The sequence below is a fragment of the Equus quagga genome, chromosome 13 (genome assembly GCF_021613505.1).
Source record: "Equus quagga isolate Etosha38 chromosome 13, UCLA_HA_Equagga_1.0, whole genome shotgun sequence".
NCBI lineage: Eukaryota > Metazoa > Chordata > Mammalia > Perissodactyla > Equidae > Equus > Equus quagga.
Window position 1 is genome coordinate 6,599,139 of NC_060279.1, and position 19,432 is coordinate 6,618,570.

The 19,432-nt window shown below is 38.9% G+C and overlaps 1 protein-coding gene across 3 annotated transcripts; it reads left to right on the forward strand.

The window, feature by feature from the left end:
• The first annotated feature begins 2,014 nt into the window (after positions 1-2,014).
• NTMT2 (N-terminal Xaa-Pro-Lys N-methyltransferase 2) lies at positions 2,015-19,227 on the forward strand. 3 transcript variants are annotated; one of them, XM_046682629.1, is made up of 5 exons: positions 2,015-2,202; positions 8,921-9,070; positions 11,660-11,835; positions 17,017-17,266; positions 18,034-19,227. In XM_046682629.1, exons 1-5 carry the CDS (start codon positions 2,049-2,051, stop codon positions 18,318-18,320), a joined length of 1,017 nt encoding a protein of 338 aa, XP_046538585.1. In that variant the 5' UTR covers positions 2,015-2,048; the 3' UTR covers positions 18,321-19,227. The 3 variants fall into 3 exon arrangements, with proteins under 3 accessions (XP_046538585.1, XP_046538586.1, XP_046538587.1); XM_046682630.1 differs by having other exon boundaries at positions 18,082-19,227; XM_046682631.1 differs by lacking the exon at positions 8,921-9,070.
• The last annotated feature ends 205 nt before the right edge of the window (positions 19,228-19,432 follow it).

The window sequence follows — 19,432 nt, forward strand, 5'->3', positions numbered from 1 at the left end:
GGGGATGATCCCACCAAAATTGCATGGTTGTCCCTTAAGGTGGGAAGAGGGAAATGGGAAAGCAGAAGCATAGGAAAATGACGGAAAAATAAATGAGCCAAATAAATGGAATCCTTACTTTCTTCCCCAGTAAAAGATTAACACACAAATTAAACTTAAAGAAAGATCATGGTTAGATTCCATGTCTTAAAAAAATTCCACTGATGATGTTTGAATTAGCTATCTATTGCTGCATTGTAACAAATTATTGCAAAATTTAGCTGCTTAAAATAAGAAACTTTTATTTTTGTGGGTCGGTAACTTCAGTGTGGCTTAGCTGACTCAGGGTCTTTTATCAGGTTGGCTGGGGAAGATCTTCCAAGCTTACTTGTGGTTGTTGGTAGAATTTAGCTGGCCTGTTGCACTGAGGTAGTTTCTTGCCATGTGGGCCTCTCTATAGGTCAGTTTACAAGAGGCAGCTGGCTTTCCTCAGAGCAAGCAAGCAAGAGGACAAAAGATGGCCAAGACAGTCTATTTATAACATAATCTTGGAAGTGATATTCTTATCACTTCTGCCATATTTTATTGTATAGCACTGGGTCATCAAGTCTAACCCACACTCGGGAATAAGGATTACATAAAGGTACAAATATCAAGAAGGAGGTGGGGATGTTTAGGGGCCTTCTTAGAAGCTGCCTATCCTAATATGTGCATTTGTGCTTTTGTGTGTATGCGTATGTGTATGTTTGGGGGCTGGAGGTGGTTAGTGGTTGCACATGGTATGGGGCCAATAGAGTATTGAATTTTTATGGATTTTCCTGTTAGGAACATTAGAGGGGTAAAATGCTAGGCATGGTCACTATGAGAAACGGCATTCACAAGTTGAGAATTTGAGCCAGTTTAATAAAGGGACTATTTACAAAGGTATGGGTAAGTATAGGGAAATTACAAGGAATAGTTCATTACTCTTGGGCTTGTGACAGCCTGGCATATCACTACCCCAAGGCCTGAAGCAGTAAGAGGAGGGAGCAGTTATCAGAACTAGGAGAAGCTATTTGTGTGAGAAGACTCCTGGACAGAAGCTACGACTTTCCACCATTGGAAGCAGTCAGCCTATGGTATCTCCGCAGGGAAGGTGCCAGCGGAATAAATACCTTGACTCAATCTCCTCCAGTCTCCTCTTGGCACTACTCATTGGCTGAACCCAACTAGAAGCCAGAAGGCAAGGGAGTCTACTGATGTTGTCAATATAGATAAGCCTCCCGGGGCACATAGTAATGTGGGAAGAGTGGAGAGGGACAATCAGGAGATAGCCAGTACAGAAACCAAATGAGTACTTATGAGGAAAATCATATCCACAATAGGCAGAGAGGAAAAAACAGGCTCACACGACTGTTGTTTAGAGCAAGCTAGATGGAAGTTTGCTGACAGAGAAGGGTATTTAACATCAAAACAGGCTCTCGTATAATTATTTCTCCTGAAGATCCATAAAAATGGCAAACACATATCCATCTTTATGAAAGGATTTGGGCAAAATTGTACTGATAAAAGGAGTGCGGGTGGCTAAGATGACTTTCAAGGGTCCTTGTAACTTGAGGATTCAGTGTTCTGGGAGGAGTGATGGAAATCAGGGAATAGGATCTCCTGCAAAATATTCACAACTCTTTGAAATGGAAATTAGGCTATTCAATTTAGGAATCAAATTAAAGCAAATATTCAGGGTGTTAGCAGGCTGTGCTCCTGCCTGTTTGAAGTGACAGCTAAAGGAGGGAGGCGTGCTTTTTCCTGGATGAAGCAGGATCTCGCTAGCCTGTTTTCATCTTTACTTAGCACCTGCTGGCTTGGAGTGGTGTCGCCCAGGCAATCAGACAGCATATGTGCCAAGAGCCTGACCTCCCATGTCTGCTGCCCCTCCCCTCATGCCCCATGACGACCTCTCCTGATATAGATGGACAGGGGAGTGGTTTAAAATGACAGTCTCAAGTTCATGTAGGAAGAGAAGGTTAATTCAAAGAAACAGCCAGGCAAGCTTCCTTTCTCTTTAGGAATAATTATTATCCCCTTTCACCATGGCCCACCTGGGAGCCCATTTTGCCTTTAGATCCCGCTGGCAGAAGACCGACGATGAACTCTGTCGACATAGCATGTCCTTTATCCTTCACAGAGCCATTCGCAATGACTTCTTTCAGAGCTATCTCTACCTGCTGGAAAAAATTCCCCTGGGTAAGTGAGTCAGAGCTACTAGATACGGGACAAAAAATGACTGAACGGACTGTGTGAGGTTGTGGGACTTCTGCAAGAGGAGTTACAACAAGGACACTTTTCAGATAAAAAGAACCCACAACCAATGTCAGTGGGCTTAAAGGTTTCAGTGGCATTCTTTCATGCAGGGTGCAAAGATCAAGTGCCACCTGGCAGGTCAGGTCTCTATTTGGGGACTTCCATGCACCCTCAGGCATGGTGATTTGCTTCACTGGGTGATGACTGCCTGAGTATCTGGCTTATAGAAATTCATTTTTCGAGTTTTGAAAGACAGGTATTTTTAGTATGTGCAAAAATTTAGAGGTGGGCAACTAGGTAACTCAGAGATGAGAGTATTAATGAAATATTGTATCACCTAAGAGTTAAAAAGACTAAACAGGAGTAGATTAAGGTGTCCTTGTTCTTTGTGTGTGTGTGTATGTGTGTGTGCACACACGTGTGTGTATGTCCATGAGCACACACTCCACACAATCCTTTCTGGCCTTCCTCAGTCACAATAATAGTTGGAGAGCTTAACAGAAGCACATTTTAGTTTGGTCTTTGAATATTAAGAAAAAAACTGGGGCAGTAGTGTGTCTCCAGTTTAGTTATTTCCTCTAGTTTTCAGAGAATTCAACAATAGGGCAATAAAAAGCTTATCTGGTTTGTCTACACTACTTTTCTCAGTCCTGTGAAAGTGGTTACTTCAGGGCACTCTTACAGTACTGGAGAGGAAATAACTTGTGATTAGAGAGTGAAGTATCCCCTTTTGATTTATATTTTCCTCCAATGAAACCAGGAACAGTGTGTATCAGCCTCAGTCTGTTTTCTTAAGGTTGTCTGAGAGCACCACTATGCATGTGATGTAGCCAAGGTTTCCAGACATGGAAGGAGTTACACAATTCTTTGTATTGCATTCAAGAAAGTCTATGCTTGCAGCCTACCAAAGTCTCTTTTTGTAAATCTATTTCTGAGGGGATCTTTAATTCTACACGCACAAATACTTTCACCTTGTATATATATATATTTCTTATAAAAAATTGTTTCTCATTTGTGACTTTATTTGATCCTCACAGCCATACTATAGGATAGATAGGGCAAGTATCATTATCTTTTCCTCTCACCTTCCCACATCCTCCCCCCATCTTATTTTTTTCAAATAGGGAAAAGAAAATTCAGAGATGATTAGATATTGATTAGATACCAAAGCAAGAACCCAAGACCAGGGCTCTTTCTGGTAGATCGCACTGCCCTTAAGTAATTCTTTTAGGATATATTAGCTATCTCATTTGTATCTAAATGGAAAAATTAGAACAGTCCATTTGGAAGGGGATGACGTTCTGATCGCTATACATTGGCAGAGCATTGCTATTCTGGAGATGCTCTTTGGGCCACACCTCAGTAACAGCAGCTTGGTGGCTTTAGTTGCATTAGTCTGGAGAAAGAGATCAATTATAATAACTGATAAGAGACCCACTAAAGGGCAGATGATTGCCAATTTTTAAAAATAATTAGTAGATCAAAAAGGAATTCATTTCTGAAAGTAGCTGAAGATGAAATAAAAAGTTAAGAATAAAGCAATCTCCTCCAAATCAGACGAAAACTATATGAGAGTTTTCAAGCTGCAGTGGATATTAAGCCTTTCAGTTTGGAAATAAAACATAGCCAGTGGAAATGCTCCCTCCCCAGCTCCACTGAGGTGTTTTAGAGTTGGCTTCCCCTTCTCTTGATGATTTCAAGACTTCATAGGAATGAAAATAAAGCCCTTCTTTTAAAGGTTGGGGAACCACTACCCTAGGGTCTGCACAGAGAGTTTGTTGTCTTGGATAATTATGGGGAGAACAGTGGCTAACCAGACTCTTTGATTCCTTCTTTCCTTCCTTCCTCCCTCCAACTGCCTGTGTTAGGCAGCCCGTCTCACACCAGCAAACCATGCAGTGACATTCAGTCATGGGGACATTGGCTGACATATCCCCGACTAGCCTCAGAGATCATGGGGATGCAAGAGCATGCATATTAAAAACCTCTGGTGGAAGACTTTAGCTATGCCATTGAATACAACAGATCTTCAGAAAGAAATGGGAACAAGCCTGTTACTGTTCTCTGTGTTCTGCGTGTACATCTCAGTTATCCTCACAACATTCCTATTAGGTAGTGCTGTATTTTTCCCCACTTCATATGTGAGGAACTGATACACGGAAGAGTTAAGTAACTCACCAAAGATCATGTGGTGGTGAGTGGGGGAGCAGGATTAGAACCCAGGCAGTCTGACTCCAGTCTGTCTTTTTTAACCACAAAACCATGCTGCCTCCCAATGTAAATGGCAGCTTGACTCACGTGGGCAGCAAGATGTTTTACCACACTTCTTGATTTGGCAGAAATATAAAACACAGTCTACGAAGAGCACTGACTTTCTGTTGAGATAATCAACAAGATAGGCAGGCCAGTGAGCAGGTTCATATAATCTAGTTTTACCAGCCCAAGTTCAACTGGAGGCTTAGAGGGAATTAATTTTCCAAAGATGGATTTTTGTGAACAAATAGAGAGTAGAATAGGAAAAAACTTCATATGAATTTCCAGTTGGTACACCAGCGATCAAAGGGGCCGATATATGGCCCAATTGGTGATGTTCATATAAGTTAACCTCAATAATTCTTCTAGCATTATCCACAGCACTTTTGTGAGTACATAGAAGTCAATGAATATAATATAAGTCAATTAATTATATATTAAGCAAAAGTCTATTACTCCTGGATGTAGTTAAAGGCTTAGTCTAGCTTCACATTTGGAACAATGGTTCCATGTGATTTAGCAGAAGGAGCAAAGGCTTTGCATTTAAGTAGGTATGGGTTAGGACCTGGCCATAATACTTTGTTTCTGTGTGATATTGAGTAAGTTACTAAATCTTTCTGATTCTGTCATTATTCATCTATCAAACGATAATTATAACCCTCGCTTTGTGGTATCATTGTGAGAACTAAAAGAGATAATGTGAAGAAATGATATGAAAATGCCTAGCATAATGCTTAGCACATTGGAGGGACCCACTAATTGTTAGTACCCTTTTTCACTTGCCCCTTTTTAGAAGAATCAGTCTCTGAGGAGGAAATTGAGAACAGTGGTCACCCCTTTGCCATCACAATTAAAAGCCACAGTTAATAAAATCAATTCCCATAAGACACTTGGAACATCGAAATGAAACTCAGCACACAACTATTGGCACTTTTCAAATTGATCTCATCCCTGTGGCAGGCGTTTCTGCACAACGCATTGTACATGATGCGTTTCTCAAATGTTTATTGTTCCCTTTGTAATGCAATGCTGCCAAATCGTTTTTCTCTTTAAAGAAATGGAGAATCGGATAATTTTCCGTTTATGTAGCGGGCTTTTAGATACGGTAGGGTGAGATGGATGAGATGTGGGTTTGGCATTTAAATAGAACTAGGTTTAAACCCCATTTGTGTTGTCACTAGCCACTCGATCTTGAGAAGTTTGCTTAACCTCTTGATGCTGGGTTTTCTTCTGTAGATAATGATGTCTATCTTACATATTCAGTTAGATATAAATGCTTAGCATATGTAGTGCATGTGTACATATTTGATCAATGATAGTTACTATTTCTTTATTATTTGTGTGTGCTTAATTAGAAGGATAGATATTTCATAAACTATACGAGAAGCGTGACTTCTTTGTGCTTATGTCAGTTTTTCCCTGTAACCTCTCTCTACTTTGTTGAACCTGTATACTATTCAAAACACAAAAAAAGCTAGACAATATTCATTTATTTCAATGAACATTCAAAGGAGGCCTACTATATCTTAAGCATAATGGTAAGTGCTGGGGTTACAAAGAAAATAAGATATAGCCTTATCCTGAAGAGTTTAGTGTGGGAGAGAGATCCACATAGATAATTTTTGTGGAATGTGGAAATACAGTGGTGGAGACCACTGCAGGATGCTGCAGAGGGCCAGAGGAGGCATGGTGACTGCTGGTCAGCTTCTGACTCTTCTGATGCAAAATCTCACCATGAAAAAATCTATCCCCAGTATCTCTGTCTGACTTCTGGCCTTTCGAAATTTGACAGTAGGTTTGGTAGAACACTCAAGTAGGAATAGAGAATTAGGAATAACTCAGCCAAATGGGTAGGGGAAGTGACATGTGATGGAAGCTTGAGTAGATCCTTGCCAAAGTGGGAAAGTGTATTGTCCCTCCCTCCCCACATTTGCTTATCTAGTTTGCATTGAAGCCTGAGAAGAATTTAGGAAACACTGAACTAGCCCTCAGATGAAAAAGAAAAAGCTCCCTAAAACTTTCAGGGTAGGCAGTGCATTATTTTAGAGACAAGAAATACCAGACACCTAAAGCATACAGAGAATAAATGAAACCTAGAGATCCTCTCAGGGCAATTTTGAGACTTGGCCATGATAACATTCTAGCATTCTGTCACACCCAGACCTTTGGATTCCACCAGAAACATTGATAAAGTCCTACTTCCCACACTTGCCTGTTGGTGAAAAAATAGATATGAGTTCAGTTTTTTTAGATTCCACATTTAAGTAAGATCATACAGTATGTGTCTTTCTTTGTCTGACTTATTTCACTTATTGTAATACCCTCAGGATCCATCTGTGTTGTTGCAAATGGCAAGATTTCCTTCCTTTATGGCTGAATAATATTCCATTGTACCTAGAAACTTTTTCCTTTCTTCCTTCCCCTCTTCCTTTCCTCTCTTCCTTCCTTCTCTTCTTCCATTTTCACCATTACTTCTTTAATGGGTAAATTGGGAAGTGTTCACCTGCAAATCTCTTTTATGGAAGGTCTTACTCTTCATAAAGGCATTTCGTAATTGGGCTTTTTTGCTCCTATAAATAAAAGGCTAACTTGATCCAATATTCTGTCTCAAATCATTTCAAACTTACTGTCTAAACCCAGCCTGCACATCCTCTGGAGACTCTCAGATCAATTTTCAGTTGACAAACAGGTCTAACATCCAGAATAAAGTGTAAAATAGCTATATCCAAGCATTAAAATAAAAGAAAAGAAAAGATACTCGGCAAACATAAGCACTTAGCTATTAACAAATTTTTTCTTAGAGAGTTCACAGAATCTTTATTCTTCTTCAGGGCAAGTAAACTTGTACTCTGTTTTCCTTTTTGTAACAAGTAAACCATTGGAAGGTCCTTGGGAGTTCAGCTTATAATGTAGGTCAAGAAATAAGTACCATATTATATGAAGAACTAACAAAATGTCTAGTCTCTGTCTTAGACTACCTCAAGTTTCACAGAGACATTACAACCTTGCAAAAATAAGCCATAGATGTATTTCTACATCTAGTAGAAAACGTGTGGGCTGATGACCTTATCTGAGTCAACTTGTACCTTTGCAGGAGCTATCAGGAAGGGAGAACCTGGGGCTGGCCATGACACCTCATATATCTTTTTAGTGAAATGCTCCTGTCAATTAGGTGAAAATGAGAACTCAAGCCCATAACCATAAAAATCTACCATTGAGTCTAACCCCTGCTGAGCTTGGTATTCACTTGTGGTCTAAATGTTGCTGTCATAATGGACCATTCCTGTTTCCAGATTAAAGGTTTTAATAGACTCCACCAACTAGTTGACTTAAGCAGTGCAGATCAGTGTGGCTGCTTTGCTGCTTTGGTTGGATCAAGGAGAGCCCTGGGCTGTGGCTTGCCTATTATCCCGTGTGACATTCAACTCTGGGAAGACTCTGTGAGCTGTGAGTTTTCTGAGGCTGGTTTTCTGAGGCATGTAGAAGAATTTGGAACAGTCATGTTGTTAGGATGGTGATGCTTCATTTTTGTCATCCATGTTGAATTTGTAAGCATTTATTGAGCCACATGCTGTTACAAACACTTTACCAAGTGCTAGGGAAGGCAAATTGGTGCAGGTCAGATGTTCCCAATGCTTTGACCATGAGGACTTTCCTTTTAATGTTGTATTTTTTCAATCAGTAGATAATTAGCATATAAAATGGCAAAAATGTATCTATAAATTTGTTAATAATTTTAAAAGATTTGTATTTTTAAATGAACAATCTATGTATTATAGTTAATATATATGGAAGATATAGAATATAATATTGTTATTCTCTGAAAATGATATATGTGGGATCTGATTCTTGTATTCCTTTCGGCAAATTCATGATCATTCAAGGGTCCAAACATTGGCTCCAATGTCTTCAAGTTGGAAAATACTGATGTCACTCCACAGATGGAACATATTATGATGGAACATTGTAACATAAGTGGTGTTTATTTGATTTTTAACTTTTAGAATTGAAATTTGGGACTATGTAATTGTTGTCAACTCAGAGCCAAGCAGTGCACTAGTCCAATGTCACAATCTTAGTGTTGCCTGAAGAAAAATGTTTCTAGTTAAGGTTAAATAGATTCTCTTTTTTATACTCCTTATACTCAAAATTATGTCATATTTTGGTTTACTTCATATCCTGATCATAACATTTTTGTGCTGTTTGTGTATTTTGCTTGGAGCTTTCAACTGTCTTTTATTTTTGGTGGTTGAGATTAAAAATATGTGTTCCTTAGAATATCACTAACATCTCCTTGCTTCTTACCTTTACTCTGTCTGTTGTCCAGAATCCAGGTCATTCTACATCTTGAAGATATTGTTTTTGAAGCCTATGTTTTCTGTTGTAATATAAACTGATTTCTTTTTAGATCTGATAAATATCTGTCATATTGGGATTTCTTTTCATTGGATTCCTGGGTTAATTTCATCGTCTTTCGTCACATATCTTCTCTTGATTTTAACCCTCATTGGGCTGGAATATAGCTCCAAGAAACTTCTGAAGGATGAATCCATGGGAGGTAAATATTATTTCACAGTTTGGCTGATATTAAATTTTATCTTCAAAATGATTTTCCCTCAGAATATTTATGGCACTCCTCCATTGTTTTCCAGTGTTTCTGAAGAGATCTGTGCTATAAGCCTCATTCTACTTCTTTGAACACAGGGTTGCTAAATAAAACATAAGATGCCAGCTAAATTTGAATTTAAGATAATAAAGAAATAATTTTTTAGTGTAAGTATGTCCCATGCAATGTGCAAAATTTCGAGCATATTTATACTAGTAAATTATTCATTGTTCATCTGAAATTCAAAACTAATTATGTGTCCTGTATTTTTATTTGATAAATATGGCAACCCTACTTGAAGGTCAACCACTTGTTTCCCTCTAAATAACTTTAGGATCTTCATATTACTTTTTTTTTTTTTTTGGTGAGGAAGATTGACCCTGAGCTAACATCTGTTGCCAATCTTCCTCTTTTTGCTTGAGGAAGGTTGTCTCTGAGCTAACATCTATGCCTATCTTCTTCTATTTTGTATGTGGGATGCTGCCACAGTATGGCTTGATGAGCGGTGTGTAGGTCTGTGCCCAAGATCTGAAACCATGACCCCCAGGCTGCTGAAGCAGAGCACACGAACTTAACCACTATGCCACTGGGCTGGCCCCTCTTATTTACTCTTTGTGTTTTGAAATTTCCTAAAGATGTGTAAATGTGGTTTTACTTTAATTATTATTTTTTAACCCGTGTTGCTCAGTACTTGATGGACCTGACAATCTCTTTCAGCTCTGGGAATTTTTCTTCTAGTGTTTCTGTAATAATTTTCTTCTCTTTATCTTCTCTGTTTTTGAGAATCCTAATTAGCTTGATGTTGGGCCTCCTAAGTCTTTATAGCTCTAATCTTTTTACTTCTGTTTTCTATATCTGTCTTTTTGTTTATGTTCTGATAAATTTACTCAATGTTATATTCAAATTTTTTGGTAATAAAAATGTTAATTTCTAAGAATTCTTTGAATTATCATTTTCTTGGCATCTTATCTTTGATTTATGGATGCACTAGTTCTCATATCTCTCCAAGGAGTTTTTTGTTTAGTTTTGGTTTAAATTCTCATCCATTTCCTGAAATATTTCTATTTTCTTTGGGGTCAGTTCTAATTGTTTATCTTTATTTTTTTTCTCACAGGCTGCCATTTTACCCCCATGTGTTTGGAAATCATTGTTTATCCATAGTCAGGAATAAAGGACAGGGTCAATGGTTCTAAGTAATGGAGAAGGTTTCCTCTGTTACATACTTCTCCTCTGAAGAGTAAGAATGAAAAGAAGCTCTACATGTGCAGGTAGATCTTACCAGACTCTGATGAGTGTGAGCAGGTGAGGCACTTCGAGTCCTCTATATGCCAAAATGAGCGTTGTTCTAGGATCCCGACACTAACTGGTCTAGTTCTCCTTAGGCAATTCATTTAATGTTTTTTTTTCTAGAGAAGAGACTTTTTTTCCCCCTAGGATTGCAGCTGTGTTGCCTGTTGCTTTTGCAAGGGTGCATTTGTCCTTTTATTGGTTGGTCTGTAGACAGATTTTTGATTAACTCTTACTTTGTTTTGCAACTATCCTAGGCTGCAAATTCTTGAGCTTTGTTCTATCTGCTTTGTGTCTTCCAGAAATTTGTTGAAATTATTAATTCACCTGTGGCCCCCTCTCATTTTCTTCACTGTTATGGGTTGAATTTATTAAAACAATTCTTGAGGAGTATTTGGGAGGTGGGGAAGCAAATGCATGTATTCTGCCTATAATCTTGAACCAGAAGTTCCTCCCTTTCGTCCACGTTCTATCATTTCCTCCTGAATGTTGTCTAATGAAAATATTTTGTATCTGCAAGGGTGCATTTTGGTTTACAAAACACACTTAAATGAAGACTCATTTACCTCTCAGAAGGTGGAACACATGTTTTTCTAAAAATAAATGTGTTAAAATAATACCTTATATGGTTTTTGAAATAATGAAATGACATAGTATATGTGAATGTGCCTCATGCACTACCTGATACAGAATAGTTGCTTAATAAATATTACATCTCTTTTTATTATTCTATTTTCAGAAGATAGAGCTCAAGCACATTTTTTGTAACATTGGTACAAAGAGATATTTGGATGTGAGTTGCTTGAAAAAGAGATGAAAAATTGGCTACCCCTAATCAACATGATGATTAGAAGTAAGGATTAATGATTAAATTCTTATAAAACATTTGGAGCTCAAAGATAAAACTCACTGTGAAACTTGTGACATTCTTTCTTCTACTATAGCAAACTATTAAAAATTTTTAATACATTGATAAGCTATAGTTTTATTAAATTATAGGGTTATTAAATCATGAAAATGCCACATGATTGTGATTTATACGCAAGATACCTGAAGATCAGAGGGGTCAAGAAGTTTTCTCAAGGTTACACAGCAAGTAAGTCACTGAGGCAGAACTCAAACCCAGATCTTCTGACTTCAAACCAGTGCCCTTTCCTCCACAGCACAAATTTGCAGGTTTCTGAGAGGAAATTCAATGCATGATAAGACTGAACTTGTTCTGTCATATAAATATTAATACTATTTCATTTGCAGTTAAACTGTATGCTTTAACAAGTCAAGTCATCAATGGTGAGATGCAGTTCTATGCCAGAGCTAAACTTTTCTACCAAGAAGTACCAGCTACTGAAGAGGGTATGATGGGAAATTTCATAGAACTGTCCAACCCAGATATCCAGGCCTCTCGGGAGTTTCTTAGAAAATTTGTTGGGGTGAGTATTCAACTGCAGCTTGATGAGGAGTCAAAGTCCTTGCAAACATTGAGCTCACATGTGTCTGCGTTGTCACTTAAGTCATAATAAAGTCATATGGCTCAGCCAAGGGTTTAGCCTGAAAGCCTATTTTAAGATGTTCGGAAAGGACAGGTCACATCAAACCATTGTTTTATCCCACTTGGCATTCCTCCCTCTGAGCACCAGCTAATCTCCTGCTTCAGGGGAAGGTGAGCTAGCAGGGCTAATATCACAATTAGGGGATTAGGAAGATATCTCTTTTAGAGTCTCATAGATAAACAGTTGACACCCAGATGATTGATGAGCGGTCATGCTATTTGGGATTTTGGGGTGATTTATTGATTCGCTGTAATACAAATTTGATGTAGTAGGGAAATGTATGCTTATGTTTGGCTTAAAAAGAAGTACAGTAGAATCTCTTTGTATTATTTTATACATAGTTCAGACATTGCCTTGAAAGAATGTGATCCCTTTGTAGTCCTGGTGTTGTGTGAAACTCTACTCCCTTACTTCCCTGTCATATGGAGACAGACAGTATAGAGTAGGGGCCAAAATCTTGGGCTCTAGAGTCATTATGGTTCTTCTACTTGCTGTATAAGCAACCTTGGGCTTGTTCCTTAAATGCTTTAAGCTTCAGTTGTCTTACCTGTGACGAGGGACTAACCATAGAACCTACCTCATAGGATATTATGAAGATCAAATGAGATAATATATATCAAGAGCTTGCTTTGGTGCACATAATTATTACCCAATAAGTCTAACTTATTGTTACTACTACTAATAAAAGTCTTTCATAAAATGCATTCATTACATTTTAAGGAACTTCATTTAGTTGTTAGAATATGTTTAACCCACACAATAAAGCTGTTGTTTGTCCTACCGAAAACACAAAGTCCTAACTGGCAAACAGATTCTGTTCCAATTCAGTGTGAAGTCATTTGTTTGAAATTTGGAGCCCACTTTATTCTGATAAATGAGATAGTATAAATATTATGAATATTTGGTGTTGGCTAGTCAACATTCTTAGAAGCATGATATTATCCCTAGTGTTGAGGTGAGGTTCACTTCACATCCAGCCTCCAGGCAGCACCGAGTGCATGAGTAGAGAAAACAGGATCAGGATGGAGCACCACTGGGGCAGGAGTGTCTGGACAGCAGCTGCAGCCATAAAGGACTACGGAGTGGGGATGATGGCCATGCTCTTTGTGGGTCAGGTTAACCTGGAGTATTTCTAAATCAGTGTTGCTGACTGATTTCACTGAGTGCTTGCCCTGAGATGGTCTGTCACTCTGCTAAGGCCTTTAGAAGCATTGTCTCATTTACTTGTCACACAATTCTAGGAGGTAAGTACTATGATTATCCTTGTTTTTACAGTTGTGGAAACCGAGGCTTGGAGAGGTTAAATAAGTTGTCAAGGTTACACAGCTGGTAAGAGACAGAGCTGGGACTTAAGCCCAGCCAGGTCTGTCTGACACCAAACTCCCACTCTTAACTGTGACATATTTTTTCCATTTGTCTCATGAAGCAGAAAAATCCCCGCTTTTTTTTCTTTTTTTTTTTTTGTGGACCACAGACCTCAACTCTCCTCCACTCTGGCCGAGAGCAATCACTCCTGCTTGCCTCGTGGTGAGGCCGACTTTGATCCCAATGCATTTCAGAAGCTTAGTTAGTAATCCAGCTGTCTTGTCACTCCATGTGGAATGCCAAGCTGACCACAGGGATCCTGGTCAGACAGAGCCCATACACACGCCCACGGGCCTGGGAAAGGAAACAGCCTTGTGCTTGCATATTTATGTTGGAAAAGAGCAGCCTGCTCTTTTCAAACAAATATAAGGAGTCCTTCTTAGTAGACAAGGCTCATTGTGAAGCTGTAACCTCTAAGTACAAACACAGTCTTTTTTAAGGAATGATATTTTGGTACTTCGACCTTAATAATCTGCTAAATTAGTATCCAGGTCAAGATACAAGGAGTTAGGGAATATGAGTATCTGACATGATTTATTGTTGTGTCAACTGGGAAAAGGCAAATTATTTAAAGTTTTGGTTTTCTTTCAACACTTAGTGACGTGGGACAGTGGGAAAAGGTGTTTAAACTTGTTGCAAATGTGTTTACTTTAACAAATAAACAAATGATACTAATATGATGTCAATGGCATAGCTGATAACTTTTCTCAGTTTTAGCTTTCTAGTAGAGGCAAGTAGGGATTTATAAAAAGTAATCAATATTTGATGGCATTTATCTTTTCACATTTCTTAGAGATTGGATGACTAAAAATTCTGGGTCTAACTTGTTATATTTCATGGCTTTTATACAGTGGCATTTAGCACATTCATTTTAGTTTTAAACTCCACTGGATGATCTTAAAATAATGTTCTTCAAAACAAAATATATAAGCAGAATCAAAACCAGAATGAAATTCCTAAGAATATTTTACCATTTTATATGAATCCATAAGTATGAAAATAGCATAATAAATGAAGATGAAAATGACAGAACATCTTGTTTTGAAATCACACATTGTGTGGACTTCTGGTCACATTCATGGAAGGGCATCAGATTTCAATACTATCACAGCTTTGGGCAGCTGTGGTGTCCAAGAGGCAGGAGATGGTGTCCCTGAGATCAGTCTTTAAATATCCCTTCTCAGAGGAGCTGCATGGGAGTGAGAGACAGAGAGAGAAACTCGGTGCCAGGATGTGGGAGACAGTGCCATCTACGTGGAGTGAGATGGAATAAAGGGAACTAAGCCGTAGTGGCGAGAGGCTAGAGGTACACAGGATTTGGGTGAAAGACACCTTTTCGTGTGTGTAAATAACAATTGTTTCAAGAATAACGATAGTCAACTATAACACATCTAAATTGGTGAAAAGTACAAATCAGAGGGTGAGAATTTTCAAGGGAGTTCTATTTCAAATATTTCACCTCTCTGGGCCTCAGTTTCTTTGTCTGAAAAAGCAAGGGAAGTAGTTATGAGCAGTTTAAAAACTCTAGGGTTTTGCTGAGATCCTTCAAGGGCTAATTGGGAGATTGACAGGAAGGCTGAGTGGGTGAGGCCCTGCCTCCCCTTAACTAGAGAGGCTTCCTATTTGTTTATTCAATGAAAGAAAGTTCAGCTATTATAATCTTCTTGGAGTCCCCTGGCATGGATCTCCGGGGTCTCTTTGCTTTATTGCTCCAAGGTTCTGCTTCTAAAGCTGCTTGCTATGGTAACATGAGCAATGTGATCAATAGAGGCTTTAGGGCCAAGGAATGAAAAGAAAAATTTGTAATGACAATCTCTAATTGAGCACACAAATTTCTACTAAAGTCATTTTCAGTGGCTTAAAATAATTTCCCTATACTTTGCCCCATCTTGTTTACGTTATGAATTTACTTAGACGATGCTTCTTTTACGGCCTTCACAACTAAACCTTTAGCCTAGGCCTTTGTCTGACTTCGTTTAGTTTGAATTATGACATGTGAACGAGGGAGTGGCATACTGAAGTAGGAATGGCAAACACATGGCACATGTACTACCACTTCTCCTTCCCATGCTCAAAGCAGACATCACTAATCACTCACACACCTCTTTCCTGCTGAGTCTGAATGGAGCCGTAGAATTCTTTTCAACATAGCATTAGACAGACACTACCAAGGGAATCAGATTGGCATTAACAATCCTAAGGTACAACTGGCTTTGAATTCACACAGTTCCCACTTCAAATTCGAGTTCTTCCATTAGTTGTGTGATATTAGAAATCTGTTTCCTCATCTCCAAACTGGGGAATTATCATTGTCTTGTGGGGTTGTTTCAATTATTACATTTATTGGAGATGCAAAGAGCTTGCTACATATAAGCCCTCAATAAATCATGCTTATTATTCTTCCATTTGAAAAGAAGCTACAGTTTCTTCACTTTTTGTTCTTCATTGTACCTTTCTTGCTATAAAAAAGGCCTTTTAGGTGGACTGGAATGCAGCATTTCTGATGTTTCCTTCTGCTCAAACTTCACCTTTTGATTCTTAGCCAAATGTTTTTTTAATCCTTAGTTCCTGAGAAATCAAGAGTAGGCTTTCTCCTTAAGATCTTGATTGGCAACTTCAAGTATCTTGTTACTATAATTTCTAGCGCAAAACGTATTCAGCAGCCATCCCAAATTATGACCAAATAATTTAGACCAGCTGAGTCTTTCAGATATATATACACTTAACCCAAAGATCCAGCTGGTCATATATACGTCCATAAGTGTATATGTATATAGTACTTTATAGAAGTGAGTTTGAGAAAGTTTTCGTTGGCTGATTTCCCCTCATCCACCACCTATCCATTCTTCACTCCCAGTTAATTTAATGCACAGACTTACTTAAAAAAAAAAATTTTAGGGGGCTTTGTGCCCAGTAGTCATATAGCTTTTGGTACAAAAGCAGGAAACAATTTTTAGTGTGAGAAGAGACAAGGAGACTCTGCCGCAGCCACTTATCCACATGAATGAGCTGTGGGCCATCGGGCTGGGTCCGAGGAGAAGCTGGCCTGAGGGTGGGCAGTGAGCTCCCTCGGCTCAGGCCCTAAGAATTGCCACCCACACGAGGAGAGCAGATAATTCAGAGCCCCCAAAATCAGTTTTGAAAGAAATAAAATTTCAATCATCCCAATATGAATTGAAAGGTGTTCTTTGAATGAATTTTAAAAGTAACTTTAAAACTCAGAAAGGCTCTCCCTGCTTTACACACTTTTTGTTTTTGTTTTTACAAAGCAAAGGTCCATTTAGCTGTGGGTTTGACCTAAATTTAGAGTTAACAAAGTTATATTTTTGTAGGGCTTTCAATGACCCATTTCTTAGGGAAATTACCAAATGTTTAAACCTAAGGCATTGTTTTCTAAAATCCTATTTTGAAATTCTTTTAAAGACCTATATTTAGATAAAATAAAGAAAGTGAACACTAGAAATGTTTGGATATGTTTTTAGAAAAGGTAATTGAATATAACTTCTATAACTTGACTGTGGTAGTGGGTAAGTGCCTGCATACATTTGTTAAAACTCATTGAATGGTACACTTAGAGTAGTGCATTTTATTTTACGGAATCAACCTAAATAAAGTTGATTTAAAGAGGTAACTAGAGTGTCCAAGACTCAGGGTGGGTGTTGTACCTGAAGTACTCCACAGGGTGCCTTTCTGCAGGGGCCTGGGCGAGCTGGGACGGACTGCGCCTTGGATTGCGGCTCTGGGATAGGAAGGGTCAGCAAGCATGTCTTGTTGCCAGTTTTCAACAGTGTGGAACTGGTGGACATGATGGAATCGTTTCTCCTCGAAGCCCAGAACTACCTGCAGGTCAAAGGGGACAAAGTAGAAAGCTACCACTGCTACAGCCTGCAGGAATTCACACCCCCACTGGGCAGATATGACGTCATCTGGATTCAGTGGGTCTCCGGTTAGTGCTGCATGGCATTGCATCTGCCCTTCTCCCCTTCCCAGCAAGAGAAGACAATACCTGGGTTAATTTGAGGATTGGTGGAGAGGGAGCAAGGACAAAAAGGAAGATCGCTGTAGTTGTGCTTGGCAGGTTGCTAGCCTTAGGTATCGTGGGAACTCCCAAAAAGCTCTGGTCCTCCAGCTTTCTCCCTTAATATTCTCTGTACAAGCCTGACAATGCCCATCCTTAGGGATGGAGTACCTTGGGACCAACCTAAATCCTAGCAGAAATGTAAATACTTGAAAAACTTTAAAAAGTGGGTCCAAAAAAAAGTTTAGCCCCATTTATAGGCAAAACTGGACTTTGTTAGTTTTAAACCCCCAGGAAACTAGATAGCAGTGAATTAGATTTTGATCTAAGTGTGTGTGTGTGTGTGCTTGTGTGTGTAGGAGACACAGAGGAGTGATGATAGAGTTGGGTTGTCTGGAGGACATGGAGGGGACCCATGGGATGGGCAATAGTTTATCTCATGCCTGTGAGGTAGATAGACAGGTAGTATACTATCTACTCTATAGACAAGGCACTGAGCCCCCTCAAAGAGGATGCCTGTCCTCTTATCTAAATCCTCAAAGGCTCCTGTAACTATTATAATTCAGGCTATTAAGTAATTCACATGTGAGTGAACAAATGGTCTCCTGATTCTTAGCCTTGTGGTCTTTCCTACTCACCTCCCTCCCCTTCCACCGTTTCATCCTATTCCCCCGTTTACTTGGCCTCACCTGTAGGGTACCTGACTGATAAAGACCTTCTTGCATTTCTTTCCCGGTGCCGAGATGGCCTGAAAGAAAACGGCGTCATCATACTGAAGGACAATGTGGCTCGGGAGGGCTGTATTTTTGATCTCTCTGACAGCAGTGTGACTCGGGACATGGACATCCTCCAGAGCCTCATTAGGAAGAGTGGGCTGGCGGTACTGGGCCAGGAGAAGCAGGACGGCTTTCCAGAGCAGTGCATCCCAGTGTGGATGTTCGCACTGCACAGCACAGACACTCCTGACCAGCAGTGGGAATGAATGACTGGACTTTGGAACAGAGGTGCTGTCCTCTGAAGTGCCCCTTGTAATTCGTGGAGAGATGGAGAGAAGGAATGCAATGCATGTTTGAAAATAATCGATGTAGTATGTACAAGTTTCCACTAATTGTAAAAGTACATGCACCCTGTGGATTTTCCAAAAGATAAATGGAGTGAAACATCAGGAAAAATTTTTTAAGAAAGTGCTTGTATACACCTCAACTGTTCAGTGTATACAAAAACAGAAGAGGGAGCAATGTTCACAAATTCTAAACTGCCTTGGTCCCTGAAGGTTTGCATTATAGAGTATTGCAGGATGGGTGGGGTAAAGTCCAGACCCCTTCCTCTGCCCTCATCCTAGATACATTATCCTTCCTTCCTCTTTGGGACTACTACTTCTCTTAGACAAAAACCTCCCACTAATTAAGCAGGCACCAGTCAAAATCATCTTATGAAAACAAGTCCATTACTTAATTTTGTCTTTAGCCTTTCTCTTAAGAGAAAAAGCATATGGTTTCGCTTTCTATTTTGGGTCAGTTTCACCACCCAGTACTGTAATATGGATGTAATTTGATAACAGAAGTCTGCATTTCAGTGATGGGGACGTGTCTCCTTTCAGGAGAAAATGTTGTACCCTTGAAATTTCAGCTGTGAACATATAGGTAAATGTCATTGATAATCTAATTTTAGCCATTGGCTTCCAACACTGCTTGGTTCATTGCAGCTGCTCCTGTTTCCTTGACTGATATGACTGTTCACTGGAAAGAGAAAGGAAATGGTAAACCTGAAAACTGAAATAGCTGGATTAATGGAAGGCATTGGTTTAATTAAAACTATTTAAAAATCTTTCAAAAGCAAAGTGTAATTAATTTTTATTAGCAGAATGTTTAAAAATAACTGCTATTGTCTTTAAAACACTCCAATATCTTTATGTTGAAGCACATATATATTTTGATATATATTTGTGTTTTGATATATATTGAGTCTTCTATGAAATGCAAAGAATCAATTTAAATAAAGTCTATTGCATGGATATGCTATCACCATAAAAATAATATTTGCAAGTTGTAGCTCTAACTTAGGAGGAAAAAAATCATTATAAAGCATTTACTA